This window comes from Natrix helvetica, assembly GCF_964273705.1.
Source record: "Natrix helvetica genome assembly, chromosome: 6".
Lineage (NCBI taxonomy): Eukaryota > Metazoa > Chordata > Lepidosauria > Squamata > Natricidae > Natrix > Natrix helvetica.
This window is the reverse complement of record NC_138553.1, coordinates 5,506,627-5,526,061: the sequence shown is the minus strand read 5'-3', so window position 1 is coordinate 5,526,061 and position 19,435 is coordinate 5,506,627. Positions and strand designations below refer to the sequence as shown.

The 19,435-nt window shown below is 48.8% G+C and overlaps 1 protein-coding gene across 2 annotated transcripts in view; it reads right to left on the bottom strand.

The window, feature by feature from the left end:
- LOC309394496 (store-operated calcium entry regulator STIMATE-like) overlaps nucleotides 1-19,435 on the bottom strand; it is a 37,382-nt gene that overhangs the window by 12,547 nt on the left and 5,400 nt on the right. For both annotated transcript variants that reach the window (XM_081957727.1, XM_081957726.1), the window contains exon 4: nucleotides 18,226-18,347. In XM_081957727.1, coding sequence (XP_081813853.1) covers nucleotides 18,226-18,347 — 122 coding nt within the window. The remainder of the gene's footprint in view (nucleotides 1-18,225; nucleotides 18,348-19,435) is intronic.

Below are 19,435 nucleotides of genomic sequence, written 5' to 3'. Positions count from 1 at the left end.
AGTTCCGTGGTCTTCAGCAAAAGACTACTGGGGAGCATTTTTTAACCTGTTAAGTCAGGGGTGTCCAAATTTGGCAACTTTAAGACTTGTGGACTTCAACTCCCAGAATTCCCCAGCCAGCAGCTGGCTGGGGAATTCTGGGAGTTGAAGTCCACAAGTCTTAAAGTTGCCAAGTTTGGACACCCCTGTGTTAAGTAATTAAGCTCCCTGTTAGGAGAGCGAGTATGCAGAGAAGCGTAATGAGAGTAATATGGAATAACACGCACAAACCAGCATACAGAGACACTGAATAGTATAAAAATATAGTAGTTTACTATGTAGAAATATAGAAGTATTCAGAGTCCGGTTAACAGTCCAAGTCATACACAGTTCAGTCAGTCAGTTATCAATATTCTCAATTTAACACACAAAGTAGCTAAACAGTAGCAAACCACAATACCTCAGTATACACCAACCAGCTTCTAACAAAACAGAGAGCTAACAGCCATTCTGGCTCCCTCTTATAGCTGCTTGAGGTAACAAGCCAATTACATCCCTCTAACATTTAAAGTAACAGTAAAGTAATCATAGCTTATATACATTGCCAAGCTAAGCCTAGGGTTACATCCCTAACATAACCCATCTCCTGGGTGAGACGGGAGGACAACTCCCTTGGAGATGCAAAACGTCCTTTTTCTTATTAAAAACACCTTGCACATTGAAAATTGAGGACAGGAATATCAGGAAAAGTCATTCCTGCATCCAGAGTTTGCAAAGGCCTGGCCTGGATCCTTGGAAGTGGCTCCAATAGAACAGAATTCGGTAGAATAGAATGATTTATTGGCCAAGTGTGGTTGGACACACAAAGAATTTGCCTTTGGTGCATAAGCTCTCAGTGTACATAAAAAGAAAAAAAAAATACATTCATAAGGCACAACACTTTAATGATAGTCACAGGATACTAAAGAAGCAGCCAAATCATAATAGGAAGCAAACAACGTAAATCGTCATTTATACGATTTATTTTGGAGGTTTCCAAAAATAAACCGGACAACCATTTGACCAGGATGCCGGGGCCCGTTTTTGGTCCCAGGAGGCTTCAGGAAGGCCTGCTAGGCCCAAAACTCACACGGACATGCACGGGGGAGCATGGGGGGAGATGTCATGTGTGCATGCGCAGAGGTCCGGGGAAACACGGGAAGGCACATGTGCGTGCGCAGGGGGTGGGGCACACAGGGGGGGCATTGCATTATGGATTGCGCGTGCATGCTTTCGGCACTTGAGAGGAAAAAACGTTAGCCATTCCTGGCCTGTTACTTTGAGCAGGGGGTTGGACTAGAAGACGTCCGAGGGCCAGTGAGCTCGGGCGGGTGGGGCCCTCCGGAGCACCATACCAGAACAGTACCCGGTGCTCCGGGCAGGCTCTGGAATGCCCGTACCGGGGCGTAGCGCCTGCAACTCACCACTGGTCTAAGTTCTAAACGAATGCATGATAAATCCACACTACAGCTGCCTCTAGTCCAAAAAGCAGATGTGTGGGGCGCTTTGCATTAAATGCCTTCGAAGCCCCCACCCCCACCCCATCGCCTCCTTTTCCAAATAAATTGCTTCCTTTTCTTCTCCGTTTTGTTTTTCTTTCACGCTCCTAATCTACTTCCATCTGGCACGGAAAAATCCTTGGAGGGGAAAAACGGGTTAGCCAACTGAAAAAATAAAAAAACAACAACCACCAACAACAACCGCAAAAGCTTTCAGAGGCTCCCAGCTGTTCAGCTAAGCCTTTCCAGATGTGGGTTCTGACTTGCACCAAAGCTGCGTCCCTTTCCAAGAGGGGGAGCTGCCCACCTGCAGCCGCCTGTGGGGTGTCTCCGTAGGAACAGCTATGCGATGGCATGCAAGTTCTCCACGAAGCCAAACAAACAGGCCAGCCTGAACGTAACACCGGACGGAGGCTTCTGAGGACGTGAAGGTCAGCCCTGCAGAACAAGGATGGGGCCGATGACAGCCGGCCCTTCTTCCCAAAAAAAAGATTTTAGTGGGCTAAAAGCAACACAAAAAACGAATGCCGAAGCAGAAAAATTAACTATTATCAGCAGTTAGATAATAGAAGTAGAAATTAGAAGATAAAAGATTATTACTATGTGCAAGTAAATGATGAAAGATGATTATGTATAAGTAAATAATGTATTATGATTGGTAAAGAATATATTATTACTATGGTTATCATTGTTATCACCATTAGTGCATTATTAATAATATATATAAGTGTATGTGTGTGTGTTCCAGCATGACTCTGGAACTCCTTGAGCAATTTCAACCGACTTGGTATACAGATGACTTACTCTCTGGAAACAAATACTGTGGGGGTAAGACACCCCTAAGACCACTCGGAGTGTGTGTTCCGTTAAGATGCAGCCTGTTGTGCCTTAAAATGGTTTCTACTGTACTGCTGTAAAATGGCTTCTACTGTGTAGCGCAATGGAGTTGCTATGGTAACAGCTTCACAATACTCCACCAGGGGGCTCCCTCTGGTAAGGGGGAAAATCCAACATTAGAAATTATGTTTGGTATGGACATTTTCCCCCTATAAATAAATACCCTGGCAACGCCGGGTTATTGGTGAGTTTGCCTCACTTAAGACCTTTTTGGACCCAGTTGTTTTAAGCGAATCGCTGCCGTTGTTAAGTGACTCATTCAGTTGTTAAGCGAATCTGGCTTCCCCCGTTAGCTTTGCCTGTCGAAAGCTGGCTGGGAAGGTTGCACTTCTCTGTAGCACAATTGGGGACTCGACGTACTACCATAAATTCAGCCTGGAATTACAGTTGTAAGGCGTTCTGGTCGTTAACTGGATCTCCATATAGTTGCACCCACTTTTACAGCCTTAAGCCAACGTAGAGGTCGTTAAGCAAATTCATTGTCCAGATGGACGTTAAGTCATTAAGTGACCAGTCATAAGTCGAGGACTACCTATAAGCAAACAGCGCGGAGTTGTGGCCCCAACGTTTACAAATTCACCAATAATCTCAGCCTAAATGTTCAAGAATGGCTTTTAAGAAATGCTTCAGGCTGTAAGGAATTTATTGATTTTTTTTTTAGATGCCGTACAAATTCCCAGCGCCGAGTTGCAAGAGAGCCAAACCGGTTCTTCCCAGGGAATTTAGCAACCTAACAAAATCTTGAGCTAGAATAGAATTCAGCCAATCCACAAATCTGGAAATATTTATTTTCTCATTTCTTTCTGTCCAAGATTGCTCCACGGAGGAAAGAGAGAAAGGAGGAACAGCAGCTTCAAATTGGAAAATGTTGGGGAGGAAAAGATGGATTTGTCCTCCGAGAACATGCAAAGTATTTTTAGTCAGTTCCATCTGCAGATTGTTTATTAGTTAGGCTTAAGAGAAGGAGAAACCTATCCAGCAAATGATTTTAAGGTTTTTAAAAAGAATGCTGCGGGTTTTTTTCTCTTTTATGCCAAAATACAACCTACACCAGTGATGGCTAATGTTTTTTTTCCTCGGGTGCCGAAATGCGCAACAGCGCATACCCACACCCATACCGCAATGCCCCCGTGTGCCCTGCCAACCTCTTCGTGAAAGCCTCCAATGACGGAGCATTCACAACTTCTGGAGGCCAGTTGTTCCACTGGTTAATTGTCCTCAGTCAGGAAATTTCTCCTTAATTCTAGGCTGCTTCTCTCCTTGGTTAGTTTCCATCCGTTATTTCCTGTCCTGCCCTAAAGCGCTTTGGAGACTAGCTTGATTCCCTCTTCTTTCTGGTAGCCCCTCAAATATTGGAAGACTGCTATCATGTCGTCCCCCCCTAGTCCTCCTTTTCATTCGACTAGACATACCCAATTCCTGCATAGGAATTGACCATCTATGCCAGGCATGTCCAAAGTGTGGCCCGGGGGCCAAATGCGGCCCTTTTTCAAATTTCAAGCGGCCCGCAGCCTCTTCTCCCCACTGGAGTTATTTGTTTAGTCTTTCATAAAATACCGTATTTTTCGAAGTATAAAGATACATCTTTTTCCCCTCAAAAAAGAGGGGCTAAAAATCTGGGTGCATCTTATACACTGAATACAGCATTTTTTGCCTCCCAAAACTCTGCCCCCTTCACCAAAATGGCTGTGCATAGCCTTTAGGAGGTTTTCAGAGTGCTCCTAGGGGCTGTGGAGGGCATAAATGAGCAAAAAACGGGCCATTTTTTGCTTTGCCCCCCCAGCCCCCAGGAGCACTCTAGAAGCCTCTTAAAGGCTATTCATGCCCTTTTTAAAAAAGGCCCATTTTCGTGGGAGAGTGCAAAAACTTTTTTTTAAATTTGCCTCTTCAAAATCTTGGTGCGTCTTATACTCCGAAAAATACGGTAGTTAATTCGCATTTAATGTTAAGGGTTCAAAGAATGTCAGGCTGAATGATCGGCCCCACACATTTTCACCTCACCAAATCTGTCCCTCCTCGCAAAAAGTTTGGACACCCCTGATCTATGCCAATGGTTCTTAAACTGTCTGACCCAATTACCCTGTTTCTTGATCTCAAATAATGCCAACCCCCACCCACCCAGCTACCCCCCCAGAGAGTTGCTTTGCACAAGTATCTCATCAGCAGCTCTCACAACGGTTACTCACAAACCAGTCATTACAAACGATTCCACTAACCCCAAGGTACGCCAAATTACGCCCACTCTTAAGCAACTACTCTCGAGTATGTTTGCTAAGCCTCGACACCGAGTTGATTGCATATAATTGAGAGGTCTACTGTAGTTACACTGGTATTTTGTTTATACATAAGACTGCAAGGGTGGGACCGCAAAATACAACTAAGTAATAGGAAAAGTAGAAGCTAAAATGCTCTGGGACTTTGGAACTCAAACAGACCAGCACCTGTCACGTAACGCCCCCAGGCTTAACAATTGATGATAACAAAGTCTGGGATAGAGGATGTGGCAGAATCTGGAGAAGGGGGCTGCTCCAAAGAAGAGGGGGGGTTTCAACCTATTCTCCAAAGCACTTGAGTTGCTCCTGGTTTGGCCCAGATCGGGCAAACCGGTAGTAACGGTGGCGGGAGGCTCCGCCCATCCTTCTGGACGCTTCTGCGCATGCGCAGAAGCATTGCGCGCGGGTGGGCGGGCAGGAGCGCAGCCGAACCTGTAGTTAACAAATGGGCAACGCACCACTGGAAGCAACCTAGAACAGGGGTGTCCAAACTTGGGAACTTTAAGACTTGTGGACTTCAACTCCCAGAATTCCCCAGCCAGCATAGCATAGCTGGCTGGGGAATTCTGAGAGTTGAAGTCCACAAGTCTTAAAGTTCCCAAGTTTGGACACCCCTGACCTAGAACTAAGGAGAAATTTCCTGATAGTGAGAACAATAAACCAGTGGAACAACTTGTCTCCAGAAGTTATAGTGCTCCATCAAATGGTGGCTTTTATGAAGAGACTAGAGAGCCACTTGTTTGTACCCTGTTTCCCCAAAAATAAGATCTCCCTGGATAATAAGCCCAATCGGGCTTTTGAGTGCATGCGCCAAAATAAGCTCTCCCCCCAAAATAAGCCCTCCCCAAACATATTGCAACACAGCAGCAGCCACGAGGTGACCACGCTTGCCGCCTCCTGCACCTCAAAAATAATAAGACCTCCCTGAAAATAAGGCCAGGCACTTATTTCGGGGGTCAAAATAAAATAAGACCCTGTCTTATTTTCAGGGAGACACGGTCATGCTATTTTATAAGGGTCTCCTGCTTGAGCAAGGGGTTGCACTAGGACCTCCAAGGTCCCTTTCAACTCTTGTTATTCTGTGAGAGAAAAAAACGGTCCGGATTCTACCTTTCGCCCAAGCTATTTTTCAATAATTTGTAAAAGCAGTCAGAAGTCCTCAAGCCCTATTCATCATGACGTTTGGCTACTTTGGGGGGTCCTTGCTGCTCTCTGAGCTTGGTGGATTTCTTGCAGAGGTCTCATGATCCAACTAGGTAACATCATCAGTATTACTGCACTGACGCCCTGGTTAGTGTCAACGCACTGATGATGTTACCCAGTTGGGTCATGAAACGTCTGCAAGCAAACCACCAAGCTCAGAGGACATCAAGGACACCATGCAGAGGTGGTATTCAGCTGGTTCTGACCAGTTCTGGAGAACCGGGAGTGGGAATTTTGAGTAGTTCGGAGAAATGGCAAATACCACCTGTGGCTGGCCCCGCCCCCATCTGTTCTCTGCCTCCCGAGTCCCAGCTGATCGGGAGGGAATGGGGATTTTACAGTAACCGCCCCCTGCCATGCCCGCCAAGCCACGCCCACAGAACCGGTAGTAAAAAAAATTGAATCCGACCAGACCCCACAGTGTAGCTCCCGAGCTACAAATATTCTCTTCTGTTGGTTTGACTGCTGCAATGTGCTCTACCTGGGACTTCCCTTGTAGACCAACTGGAAGCTTCAACTGGTCCAGAAAGTATCGGTACTGGCAGTGATGGGCAGTGCCTCAATATACCCATGTTTCCCCTTTGCTTCGCAGGCTGCACTGATTGCCAGTTGCTTTTGGGTGTGATTCAAGGATCGGATCGCAACCTACCAAGCCCCACGGGGCATAAGCCATAATTTGGGAATTGAAGCCCACCCATCTAAAAGTTGTCAAACTTGAGAAAAAACTGCGCTAAAGTTTCTAGGTCCCAAGGTGCTTTTTTTTCAAGAGGCAACTGGACTTTCTGGTTTTCCTTTGAAGACATTTCGCTTCTCATCCAAGAAGCTTCCTCAGCTCTGATTGAATGGAGGGAAATGGAAGGATTTATACTCCTTGCAGACAGCTGGTCATTTGCATCCTTTTGAAGAGTCGTTGAGACCACTTGGAAGTTTGTCTGTGTCCTCAGGCTTTGCACTACTCAAGTGACCCTGAGGACACAGACAAACAATACAATACAATAGTAGAGTTGGAAGGGACCTTGGAGGTCTTCTAGTCCAACCCCCTGCCTAGGCAGGAAACCCTATACTGTTTCAGACAAATGGCTATCCAACATCTTCTTAAAGACTTCCAGTGTTGGGGCATTCACAACTTCTGGAGGCAATTTCTGTTCCACTGGTTAATTGTTCTCACTGTCAGGAAGTTTCTCCTCAGTTCTAAGTTGCTTCTCTCCTTGATTAGTTTCCACCCATTGCTTCTTGTTCTACCCTCAGGTGCCTTGGAGAATAGTTTGACTCCTTCTTCTTTGTGGCAACCCCTGAGATATTGGAACAATGCTATCCTGTCTCCCCTAGTCCTTCTTTCTCTTAAGCTAAACATACCCAGTTCCTGCAACTGTTCTTCATATGTTTTAGTCTCCAGTCCCCTAATCCTCTTTGTTGCTCTTCTCTGCACTCTTTCTAGAGTCTCCACATCTTTTTTACATCGTGGCGACCAGAACTGAATGCAGTATTCCAAGTGTAGCCTTACCAAGGCATTATAAAGTGGTATTAACTTCATGTGATCTTGATTCTATCCCTCTGTTTAGGCAGCCTAGAACTGTGTTGGCTTTTTTGGCAGCTGCTGCACACGGCTGTCTCATATTTAAATGGTTGTCCACTAGGACTCCAAGATCCCTCTCACAGTTACTACTACTGAGCAAGGTATCACCTATACTGTACCTGTGCATTTCGTTTTTGTTGCCTAAACCTCCAAGTGGCCTCAACGACTGTAAAAGGACGCAAACGACCAGCTGTCTGCAAGGAGTAATAAGTCCTTCCATTCCCCACCATCCAGTCCGAGCTGAAGAAGCTTCTTGGATGAGAAGCGAAACGTCTTCAAAAGAAAAAATAAGAAAGTCCAGTTGCCTCCTGAAAAAAGCATCTTTGGGACAACTGGAACCTTGGATGACTGAGAATCTCCATAGACATTTACAGTTTCGGGGGGGGGGGGGGGGTTTCTCCACAAGGATGTTACCTCAAACTTCATGCAATTCCTCAGCCGTCCTTCATCCGAACGCTAAAACTATTTTAAATCTGTGTTGATTTCAAGTCCTCAACAAAAACTACGCATTAACCTCCTTTAAAGAGAGAGAGAGAGAGAGAGTCTGGGTAAAATCAATCTTCGCAAACACTTCCTCACGCGGAAGCGGGGTAAAAAATTGCAGCAATTTGGACAGCCGCGAGGAAAAGGCCAGCAAATGGCCATTTTTACACTGCTCTTATAAAAGAAAAAAAAATCAGAGCTGAAAAGGTCACTTCCATTTAAAGAGAAAATATTTTGCTTGCCGCTTGGACGGACAGAGAGAGAAAGAAAGAAAGAGAGAGAGTATATTAGAGATTTATTACTCCCTTGAAGTACATGAGAACAGACGATGAATTACTGGAGTCTCCCAGTCTGGCAACCCTCCCAGCATGGTAGAGACTGGGATTCCTGTTTTCCCAACCCAAACTCGTGTAAGACTCTTGACGTGCTGGGTTTAAATCCTCCCTCAGCTGTGAAACACTTGAGTTGGTTGTTCATACGACATGTTGATCTCTACAATTAGCCAAAAATAACGAGAGAAATAATGGGAGATGGGAAAGAGAAATTTGGGGGAAGAGATAATCAAACAATTTATCGAAAAGCAATGGAAAAAATTCAGAAGAAAAGATATAAGACATATAAAAAGAAGAAAAGAAAATTTAGGAATAGGAGATTAGCAGAATGGTATGGAATGAAATGAAATATTGTAAACAAGGTAATAGTATGTTCTATTTAGGATGTGTGTGAGCTATATGAATACTTCTAAATGTGTAAAGTAATTACGTTAAATGTTAATCATATAAACATTGAATATGAAGACATATGTTGCTAACAGAAAATAGATGGAAATGAAAGGATAAGTTGATTTATTTCTAAAGGGAAGGAAAAAAATGATATTGTTCATATATATTAAATATGAGAAGAAAAGTATACGGCTAAAATTGGAAATAATGGAAACACAATGTAGAATGAATTATGTGTTTGTGGAAATGTTAAAGGGGGAATCCAGCAACACTCTGTTCACAAAATAAATTTTTATTATGTAAAAAAAAAACTTTTTATAAAGAAAACCATGTTGATCTCTACGTCAGGGTTCACAAATCAATTTCTATGTTCCCACGACATGCCTTGCCATAATAAAATGGCTTGCTCCATTCAACGTGCTAAGATGATGCCTGAATTTCCATAACACCCTGAAGCTGATTGCATCTAAATATTTCAACTACGCTAATATGCTGGGTAAATGAAGCCACTGGGGAATGATTAGATTCCAGCTCAACTCTGAACAATAGAGATTTCAAAAACTACGCATACGGTTGGACAAAAGGCCTCAAATCTCACATGACATGCCGGCTGAGGGTTTCTGGGAGTTGATGTCCAGACATCTTACAGTGGGGAAATTTGAAAAAATGTTGGTTTATCAAATCAAAGCTCTACAATGCTCCATATGACCAGTAGATGGCAGCAAAGACACCCCTCTCTTCTAATGGTGGCTCAGAATCAGAAGAGAGCGGGAAGGGACCTTGGAGGTCTTCTAGTCCAACCCAAGGAACCGATTAAGAGAAAGACCTAATGTTGGAGGTTTTTAAGAAGAGACTTGTCTTTCTCTTAATCGGTTCCTTGGGTTGTTTGAACACACCGTCATTTGCCCGAGGAGGGGGGGCGATCTGTGTCCCATCCCCCCCCCCCGAGGCCAGGTGCTTCCTTCTCTGAAACCAAAGTCCCACTGAGAGCTACTGCAGTGGGAGTGGGAAGTCTCATCCTCTCGTTGCCCCTCCAAACAAATCCAGGAGCCATCAACTCTGCCAAAACGTACAGTTGTGATGGAAATGTTTTGACATCACCATGGCAACGCCTGCCCACCCTTGGCTCCCAGCAGAGGGAAGAAGAAGGCTTCCCACTGTTCAGCCGTACAGCAGCTTCCCCCTCCCCACCCCACCGCGGCTGGGAGACCGCAGAAAGTTAGAGGGCTGGCTGAGTTCATGGCCTACCATGGGAGAACTTTGTCGGTCTAAGGACCATCTATTTTGGAGAAGGCTCCTTTGCTTGGGGATGCCAAGAGAAGAGAATATTTGTAGATCTGGGTGGAATTGTGGGGTGTCCTTGGGGGTCTCTGATCTTGGTTGATTTCTTGCAGATGTTTTATTACCCAAATAGGTAACACCATCAGTGCAATTAGCACGGATGGTGTTACCCAGTTTGGTAATGAAATGTCTCAAGTTCAGAGAATATCAAGGATCGCACAGTTCTCCTCTTCTTCCTCCTCCTCTTCCTTCTCCTCCTCTTCCTCCTACCTCCAACCATCCATCCATCCCTTCTCCTCCTCCTTTTTCTCCTCCTCTTCCCCTTCCGCTCCTCTTTTCTAGCACTGATGACGTCACGTAGTTTGGTAATGAAACGTCTGCAAGAAATCAACCAAGCTCAGAAAACATCAAGGACCCCACATTCATTCTCTTCCTCCTCCCATCCATCCACCCACCCACCCCATACATCCTTTCTTTTCTTCTTCCTCCTCCAACTCCGCTCTTTTCTAGCACTGATGACGTTACCTAGTTTGGTAATGAAACAGCACCAAGAAATCAACCAAGCTCAGAAAACATAAGGACCCCACAGTCATCCTCTTCCTCTTCCTCCTCCATCCATCCATCCATCCCTTCTTTTCTTCCTTCTCCCCTTCAGCTTCCTTCTCCTCCTCCTCCTGCATCCATCCATCCCTTCTTTTCTTCCTCCTCCCCTTCAGCTTCCTCCTCCTCCTCCAACCCTGCTCTTTTCTAGAACTGATGATGTTACCTAGTATGGTAATGAAATGTCTGCATGAAAACAAGGAAGCTCAGAGAACATCAAGGACCCCACAGTCGTCTTCTTCCTCCTCCCCCTCCCTCTCCTCCTCCTCCTGGCCTGACACCCCATCAGTTGCCTTTTGCAACCAAACACTGCAGTCCTAAATAGCTACAGGTGTACCCCCTGTACCTGAAAGACTAGGAAAGGCGCTGACATTCTGTGGCTCCTTTCTGACCAATCCCCTTGGTCAGAATCTTCAAAGAAAATTTAGACCTGCAAAATTATCTCTATTTGGTAGGAACTGCTGCCCCCTGGTGGGGCTTTACTAGACTACGAATCCTGAAATACAAAATACGAAAGAAGAAATAAAAATGAAGAGAAGGGAAAAAAAGCGATTATGCTTGATGACCTCTTCTGAAATTTAAAATATTAAGAAATACTTAAAACAAACAACCAAACTGCATTGTTGAGCCAACTTAAGCAGAATTACTTGTTTTAAAATTTCAAATCTGGGAAGGTTTCTAAATGGAAAACCGAAAGAGCAATTTAACAATTTAGCAACTGACACCAAAATATTTACATACAGACATACAGGAAAGCCTTGCAAATTTTGGTCACATGACCACGAGGCTGCTGCAGTGGTTGTAAGTGTTAAATAGGCACGAAAGGCGAGCGGAGACGTGAGGAGAAACCAACAATCTTTATTGCACACAACAGTAACAACTAATACATGAGAGAATCAATGCAGGGTTCATCTGACAGCTATTTATACGAAGCTGTCAGACGAACCAGCCAATCCCCAAGCCAGAGTTTCCCCGCTCTCAGCCAGGTCGCGTCTTAGCCAATCAGACGCGACCTGGCTGTTGCTAGTGCAGATGCCGGCTGTCAGGGGAAACTCCCTGACGTCATCTGCCCGGACACAACACTCCTTCCCCCCCAGTGACTGCGCATGTGCAGGCGACGCACAAACGTAGTCACGCAAATAGTCTGGGCGGCGCCGGACCCGCCCAGAACGCCTCAGTTCGACAGGAGGCGCCGGAGAGGAAGGTGGTGTCCGTCGAAGCTCCTCCCGCAAGGGAGTGGAGCTCCGGGCGCCATCTTGGAGGCCCACCCCTGACGGAGAACGACCAGGCCCAGGTAGGCAGGGCCGAGGGGGCGCGGCCGAAGGCGGGCTTGAGCAGGGCACTTCTTGGTAGGCCTGGCCTGACTCGGGGAAGGCCATTTGGAAACCGGGAGGCTGACGCCTAACGGGCGGCACACCCTCAACACTGGACGGCCGGGAGGCGGCGTCCGAGGACGGGAAGGCCCTGGGCAGCTGGACCGGGCGATCAATATCTGGTGGAAGGGCACCAGGAAACGGAACGTTGGAGGGCTCGGGCGCAGCGACGTCGATGGTCGACCTTGCGGGGGTGTTGTCGCTGTTGCAGGGCAGGCGGCGCCTCAATTGATCCAGGTGCCGCCGCCATTCGGTCCCATCAGGTAGCTGGACCCTGTAAGAACAGGGGCCGGTTATGGCGGAGATGGTGGCAGGCACCCACCTAACCGCCCCTGAGAATGCCTGAGCCCAAACAGAATCGCCCAGAAGGAAAGATCGGGAAGGGGGCCCCAGGTTGCCAGGCTGTTCACTTGAATAGAGTGGGTGCAACCTATCCAAGGTGGTCCGCAGGCGCCGGCCCATCAGCAGCTCAGCTGGAGACTTCCCGGTCAGGGGGCAAGGAGTGGCATGCTGTACCAATAGGTAAGCAGCCACCCTTGATGGCCAGTCTGCCCCATCCATCCTGCCTAACGCCTCCTTGGCCGAGCGGACCGCCCGTTCCGCCCGGCCATTACTAGCCGGATGGTATGGGGCGACTGGGGCATGGCGGATGCCCTGAGAGGCCAGGAACAGCTGGAACGCGGTGGATGCAAATTGAGGCCCGTTATCAGAGACAATGACGTCCGGCACGCCATGGGTGGCGAAAAGCCTAGTCAGTTCCCTGATCGTGGCCTCAGCTGTGGTGGACCTCGTGAGGATGAGCTCCACCCAGCGCGAATATGCATCCACCAGCACCATGAAGACCTGGCCTCTGAAGGGACCCGCGAAATCTACGTGGAGGCGGGACCAAGGCCCACGGGGCAATTCCCATTCCCTAGGAGCGGCTGCCGGTGGCGCCGAACGGGAATGCTGGCAGGGGGAGCAGCCGGCCACCCAGGCGGCTATCTCGTCATCAATGCGAGGCCACCAGACATAGCTGCGCGCCAGGCATTTCATGCGCACTATGCCCGGGTGGCCCTCATGAAGGCGAGACAGCACCTGATGGCGCAGGCTGGGTGGAATAACCACCCTGTCACCCCACAGGAGACACCCACTGTGAAGTGCCAGCTCCAGCTGCCTGGCCTTGAAGGGACGAAGGTGCTCTGGCACCGGACCCTCAGGCCAGCCCCTTTGGACCCAAAGCATGACCTGAGACAGGTCAGGGTCAGCCCTAGACTTTGAGGCCACCTCTCCGGAAGAGAGTGGCAGAGCCAAATCTGCTATGGCCAAGACCGACAGGCAAGGCACTGTCGGGGGGTCAGCAACGGGCAGGGGGCAGCGGCTGAGGGCATCAGCGTGCCCTATATGCTTGCCCGGGCAGTAGAGCAGAGTATAGCTGTATGCAGCTAGGAACTCTGTCCACCTGGTCATGCGCGGTGAAAGGATGGGAGGGGTCGGCTTGTTACCTGCCAAAAGCCCAAGGAGTGGCTTATGGTCGGTGAACAAAGTAAAGTGCCGACCATAGAGGTAATCATGGAACCTTTTAATCCCTGACACTGCAGCCAGAGCCTCCTTGTCGATCTGGCTGTAGTTGCGTTCTGCAGAAGTCAGTGTCCGGGAATAAAAGGCTATGGGGGCCTCTGAGCCATTGGGCAGCACATGGCTCAGGACCGCCCCCAAACCCACGGGGGAGGCGTCACAAGCAAGAGTCAAAGGCAGCTTGTCCGAATATTGAACGAGGACTGCCTCTGACGTCAGCAAGTCTTTGACAGCCGCGAACGCATGCGCTTCGCGGCTGCCCCAGCGCCAGGCCGCCGATCGGTAGAGCAACCGATGCAGCGGCTCGGCTAGTGACGCCTTATGCGGCAGAAAAGGCGCGTAGAAGTTAAGCAAGCCAAGGAACGCCTGCAGCTCCGTCTTGGAGGCAGGCGTGGGGGCGTTCCTGATGGCTGCTACTTTTGAAGGGGTGGGGTGAATTCCTTGGGCGTCAATTGTGAATCCCAGGAAATCAACCCGAGGCACAGCAAATGAGCATTTGCTGCGCTTTAATTTTAAACCCGAGCCCCTGAAACGCTTGAGGACCTTCTCTAGTACTTCGATGAGGCCCGATCGGCTGCTAGCGGCGATCAGGACGTCATCGAAATACGGAACCACGCCAGGGAGCCCATGGAGCAGCCGCTCCATGAGGCTCTGGAAGATCCCCGGGGCTACGGAAACGCCGAATTGCAAGCGGCGGCAACGGAAAGCTCCACGGTGGGTGACGATGGTCTGCGCAGCCGCCGCCTCGTCATCCACCGGGAGCTGCTGGTAGGCCTGCGCCATATCCAGCTTCGCAAAGATGCAGCCCTGCCCCAAAGAGTGGAGCAAGTGCTGCACTACCGGAACTGGATAGGGGTTCGCCTGGAGGGCAAGGTTGATGGTGGATTTAAAGTCGGCGCAGAGGCGAATGGACCCATCCGCCTTAACTGGGATGACCAAAGGGGTCTCCCACTTGGAGTAATCCACCGGCTCCAAGACTCCCTGCGCGACGAGCTTGTCCAGCTCCGCATCAACCTTTGCCCTCAAGGCGAAAGACACCCTACGGGCCTTCAGCCTAATGGGGGCAACCTGGGGGTCTAGGTTCAAAGAGATGGGCGTTCCCTTATACACCCCCAGCTGCCCATCGAACACATCGGAGAACCTGGCAAGTACGTCGGCCACGTCAGGAGGCGTGGCCATTACTTGTCTCACCCCGTGCACTGATAGGCCAAGTGCCGGGAACCAGTCAAGGCCCAGGAGGGCCGGCAAAGGCTTTTCTACTACTAGGAGGGGAAGGCACCCCGAAAAGTCCCCGTACTCCACCCGCACCAGGTGACAACCCAGGGTAGGAATTAGAGTCCCCTGGTAGTCCCGTAGGGTTGCGTCTGGAGAGGCGAGCTGGGTCTTTGAGATGCCTGGACAGAGGCGGGAGAACTCTGTCCACGACAAAAGGGATCGGGATGACCCCGAGTCCACCTCCATGGTGCAGGGGGAGCCCTCTATGAGGAGCGACGCCTTGATGCGCTCCGCACCTGCACCCGTGTGGAAGGCCAACTCTGCGGGGTTGGCGTGGAAGTCAGCGTCCACGGCGTAGCAGCCTCCGCGCGAAGGCTGCTGCTGCTGCTGCTGCTGCTGCTGTCGTCCAGCACGGCCTCCAGGTCGCTGTTTGACGGCGGCTGTGGTCGAGACGTCCTCTGGTCGCTGTGGCAAGGGAAGCTGCGCTCGGCAGACCTGGGCCAAATGTCCCTTCTTGAGGCAGCGGCGGCAAACTGCGGCTTTAAAGGGGCAACCCGAACGGTCGTGGTTGCCTCCGCAGCCAAGGCAAGCGGTCACAGCTTCCCGGGCTCGCTGAGGGACGCGTCTTCTAACGGACTGGCCGATGTGCGCCACCGCTCCCTCCTCAGGATAGTCATTAGGCAAGGGAACTAGTTCGTCCACCAGGCAGGTGCGGCCTGGCGGAGGCGGCAGGTTGAACATCTCCGCCATAGACTCGTCGGAGAGTTCAGCCGCCCTTGCCTGCTCGATGGCCCCAGTCAGCGTGATGTCCGCTTGTGACAGGAGCCGCCGGTGAAGGCACAGATCTTTTACGCCACTGACAAACTGCTCCGTGAGGTTGCGATCGAGGTCGACAAACTCGCACCTCATCGCCGCGGTGCGAAGCGACTGGAGGAACTGGCTCACCGACTCCTCCGGCTTCTGGACACAACGCCTGAAAGCGTAGTGCCTCGCCACCCAGGATGGTGTGGGGACGTAGTGGCGCTGAAGACGCTCAGTTAATGTAGCCCAGTCCAGAGAATGGACTGGCTGTGGGGCGGCTAATGAGCGAGCGGCGCTAAACATTGGCGTGCCGCAGCAGCTCAAGAAGAAGCTGCACTTCTCGTCGTCTGGGACATCGCGACGGCCGTTGGCTATCAGATAGCACTCGAAGCGCTCCATGAATGCTTCCCAAGTCTCCCCGTCGCAGCCAAACGGAACGAAGGTTGGCATCGCCGACATGGTCTCCTCAGGAATCGAGCGAGGCTGGCAGGAACGGGTCGCCGGTACGATCGTGCCAAGATGGAACGCTCGGTGGGTTAGCGGCTGGATCCCACCTTCGTCGCCAGTGTTAAATAGGCACGAAAGGCGAGCGGAGACGTGAGGAGAAACCAACAATCTTTATTGCACACAACAGTAACAACGAATACAGGAGAGAATCAATGCAGGGTTCGTCTGACAGCTATTTATACGAAGCTGTCAGACGAACCAGCCAATCCCCAAGCCAGAGTTTCCCCGCTCTCAGCCAGGTCGCGTCTTAGCCAATCAGACGCGACCTGGCTGTTGCTAGTGCAGATGCCGGCTGTCAGGGGAAACTCCCTGACGTCATCTGCCCGGACACAACAGTAAGTGTGGTTTTTTTCAGTGCTGTTGTAACTTTCACCCCAAACAGTCACTATAAACCAATGATTATAAGTTGAGGATTACTCATACCGTTTCTTAAATCAAAATTTCAGTAAATTTATGTACATGGAGACCACGTAAGACAAAACCCTTTTGAAAATTCTTTCGCCTAGCCTTAGCGAGTCTCCATTTTTATTCTATATTAATTGTGCAGTTTCTAGCCAGCACAATTACAGGCCTATCTATATATATAAAAGTGAAATACCACTTGTTTGTTTGTTTGTTTGTTTGTTTGTTTATTGGATTTATATGCCGCCCTTCTCCCAAAGGACTCAGGGCGGCATACAACATTAAAAAAAACAACACATATTACAAAAGTTAAAAAGGAAATTAGATAAAGTATCCAAAAACAAATCCAATTAATATTAACAATAACATTTTAACCACTCGTGCATCATCATGAAATCTCCAAAACCGTAAAACATACAAACTTGAAATTTGGCACATATGTTCCTCTTGGCTTCTAGGTGCTCGCTTAGAAAGATTTTTCAAAATGACCATTGGAGCATTAGTATTTCTTATAGTATTATTAACACGCCCTGATGCTAAGGCGTTAGACATTCTACTCCCCCTCCCCACCTGAAAAGAACTCTGTTCCAACTGCCACTTGGGCGTGGAACGTGGCCAGTGCTTGACTCATCCGGCCTACGGGCTAGGAGTTTAGACATTCTATTCCCCCTCACCACCTGAAAAAAGCTCTGATGCTAAGGTATTAAACTGAGGGAGAGAGGGGGATAAGGTAGGAGAGGCCTCTGTGGGGCAAGCCTGAGGAAGAGAAGGGGATAGGAGGGGATAAATGGGGCCAATCTGAGGGAGAGGAGGGGATAAGATAGGAGAGGCCTCTGTGGGGCAAACCTAAGGGAGAGAAGGGGATAGGAGAGAATCGATGGGGCCAACCTGAGGGAGAGGAGGGGATAAGATAGGAGAGGCCTCTGTGGGGCAAGCCTGAGGGAGAGAAGGGGATAGGAGAGAATCGATGGGGCCAACCTGAGGGAGAGAGGGGATAAGATAGGAGAGGATTCTGTGGGGCAAGCCTGAGGGAGAGGAGAGGCCGATAGTAACTACTCATTTATTTTCAAGCTGCAAGTGTCCATTTATCAAGCCCAATCACATAGTTTCATAGTGGAGCATGGGTATTCAGCTAGTATTTTTTTAAAATCATTTGGGACATGGCTGCAAATGTCATCAGAATTCGAACACAGAACACCTGGGCTTCATCTAAAGTTTTGCTGGGTTTTGGTTTTTTTTACAACTAGAGATCTATTTAAAAGACCATCCTGATCTTGCAGGCTCTCTGGACAGAGAATTTCAAATCAAACAAGATCCTTTTTGCCTTTTCAGTTTTTAGAGAACCATCTGGCAACATTTCCATGGCTAAGCAAAGACAGCTTTTTTTTTTTAAAGTGAGCTCTGCCCCGTTTTAAGACCTCTCTTGTCACCGTTGCTAAGTGAATCACTGCAAGTTGTGAAGTTAGCAGCACGGTGGCTTACGTGACTCTGGATTCCCCCATGGACTTTGCTTGTAGGGAGGTCATACAAGGGAAAATCGCGTGACCCTGGGGATGCTACAACCGTCGTAAATAAGAACCAGTTGCCAAGCAGCTGAATTTTGATCACATGACCACGGGGATTTTGATCACGTGGCCGCTGTGACTTTGTACGGTCGAGCTGTTGTAACCTGAGGACGATCTATAAATTTAAGGCTGCAACAGAGTCCCATAATTAAAGAATTTCCTCCCTTCCCTAGTTTTGTTTGGGTTTTTTCAATTTTGTCCTTGCAATCTCCCAAGAGGCAAATTGGCAGCCACAGGAGCAGCCTTGACTTACCATACTCGCCAAAGACAAGAGAGGGACACTGGCAACACGCCACAATCCATGAGACCGTTTTCACCCCGAGCCAGATCAGAAGCATTCCCAAAGTGGCATCCAAGATGAAGTTCATCAAATAACTGTGATAGAACCAGGAGAGAAACAAGGAGCAGTTTAAGAGAGCCAATCTGGTCCAGTGGTGAAGTACAAGGCTATAAATCAGGGGGCTGTGAGTTCTAGTCCTGCCTTAGGCATAAAAGCCAGCTGGATGACTCTGGGCACATCACTAGGAGACTGTGAGTTCTAGTCCTGCCTTAGGCATAAAAGCCAGCTGGGTGAAGGAGGAGCCAACATCGTGACGATACGGACGAGCGGTCTCGATGCCCCGAGACCGCTGCCGATACTTTTGCCGCTGGGTGGTCCAATCGGACCTAAACCGTCCCGTAGAGACGGTGAACATGAAGAATATGTCTTGCTGATCTCAGGGACACCGCAAAGTCCCTGATCGATCCAAGCGAAGTTCTTCAAGCCGGCAACAAAAAGTTCAGCCCCAGGCTGATGAAGTTGGGATGGCTACGGAACGGAAGGGAAGCGGAAAGAGAAAGTGTGTCCATCTGGTGAGGAAACTTTTACTGTTTTGGAAAAGACCGGGCCTTTTCCCTCTCTTTCATCCCAACCCACCTCACAGGGTGGTTGTTGCGGGCAAAATCGGAAGAAAAAGGAGCACTGGGCCTCTTAACTTATTTACTTATCTTTATTTATCAAAATAATAATAAAGGCAAGATATAGCTTCGTAAATAAAAACGTGAAATAAATATGTGAACTCAGTCACTTTGGGCTGTAACTATGGGCTGTAACAATCCATACAAAGGAGGAAATGGATTATGGATTCTCGTTCGTTACAAAGCCATGGAGTTTATACACCACAGTTTCCCCATTTAGATGCAAAAACTAACCATGGTTTGCTGTGAACCAGGAATCTAGGAGGATAGAAAGACTGTACAGGTCTAAAGGCACAACTCCTGGGACTCCCTTGGACGGCAAGGCGATCTAACCGGTCAGTCCTGGAGAAGATCAACCCTGACTGCTCTTTAGAAGGCCAGATCCTGGAGAGGAAACTCAGATACTTTTGCCACCTAATGAGAAGGAAGGACTCACTGGAGAAGAGCCTAATGCTGGGAAAGATGGAGGGCAAAAGGATGACAGAGAATGAGGTGGCTGGAGGGAG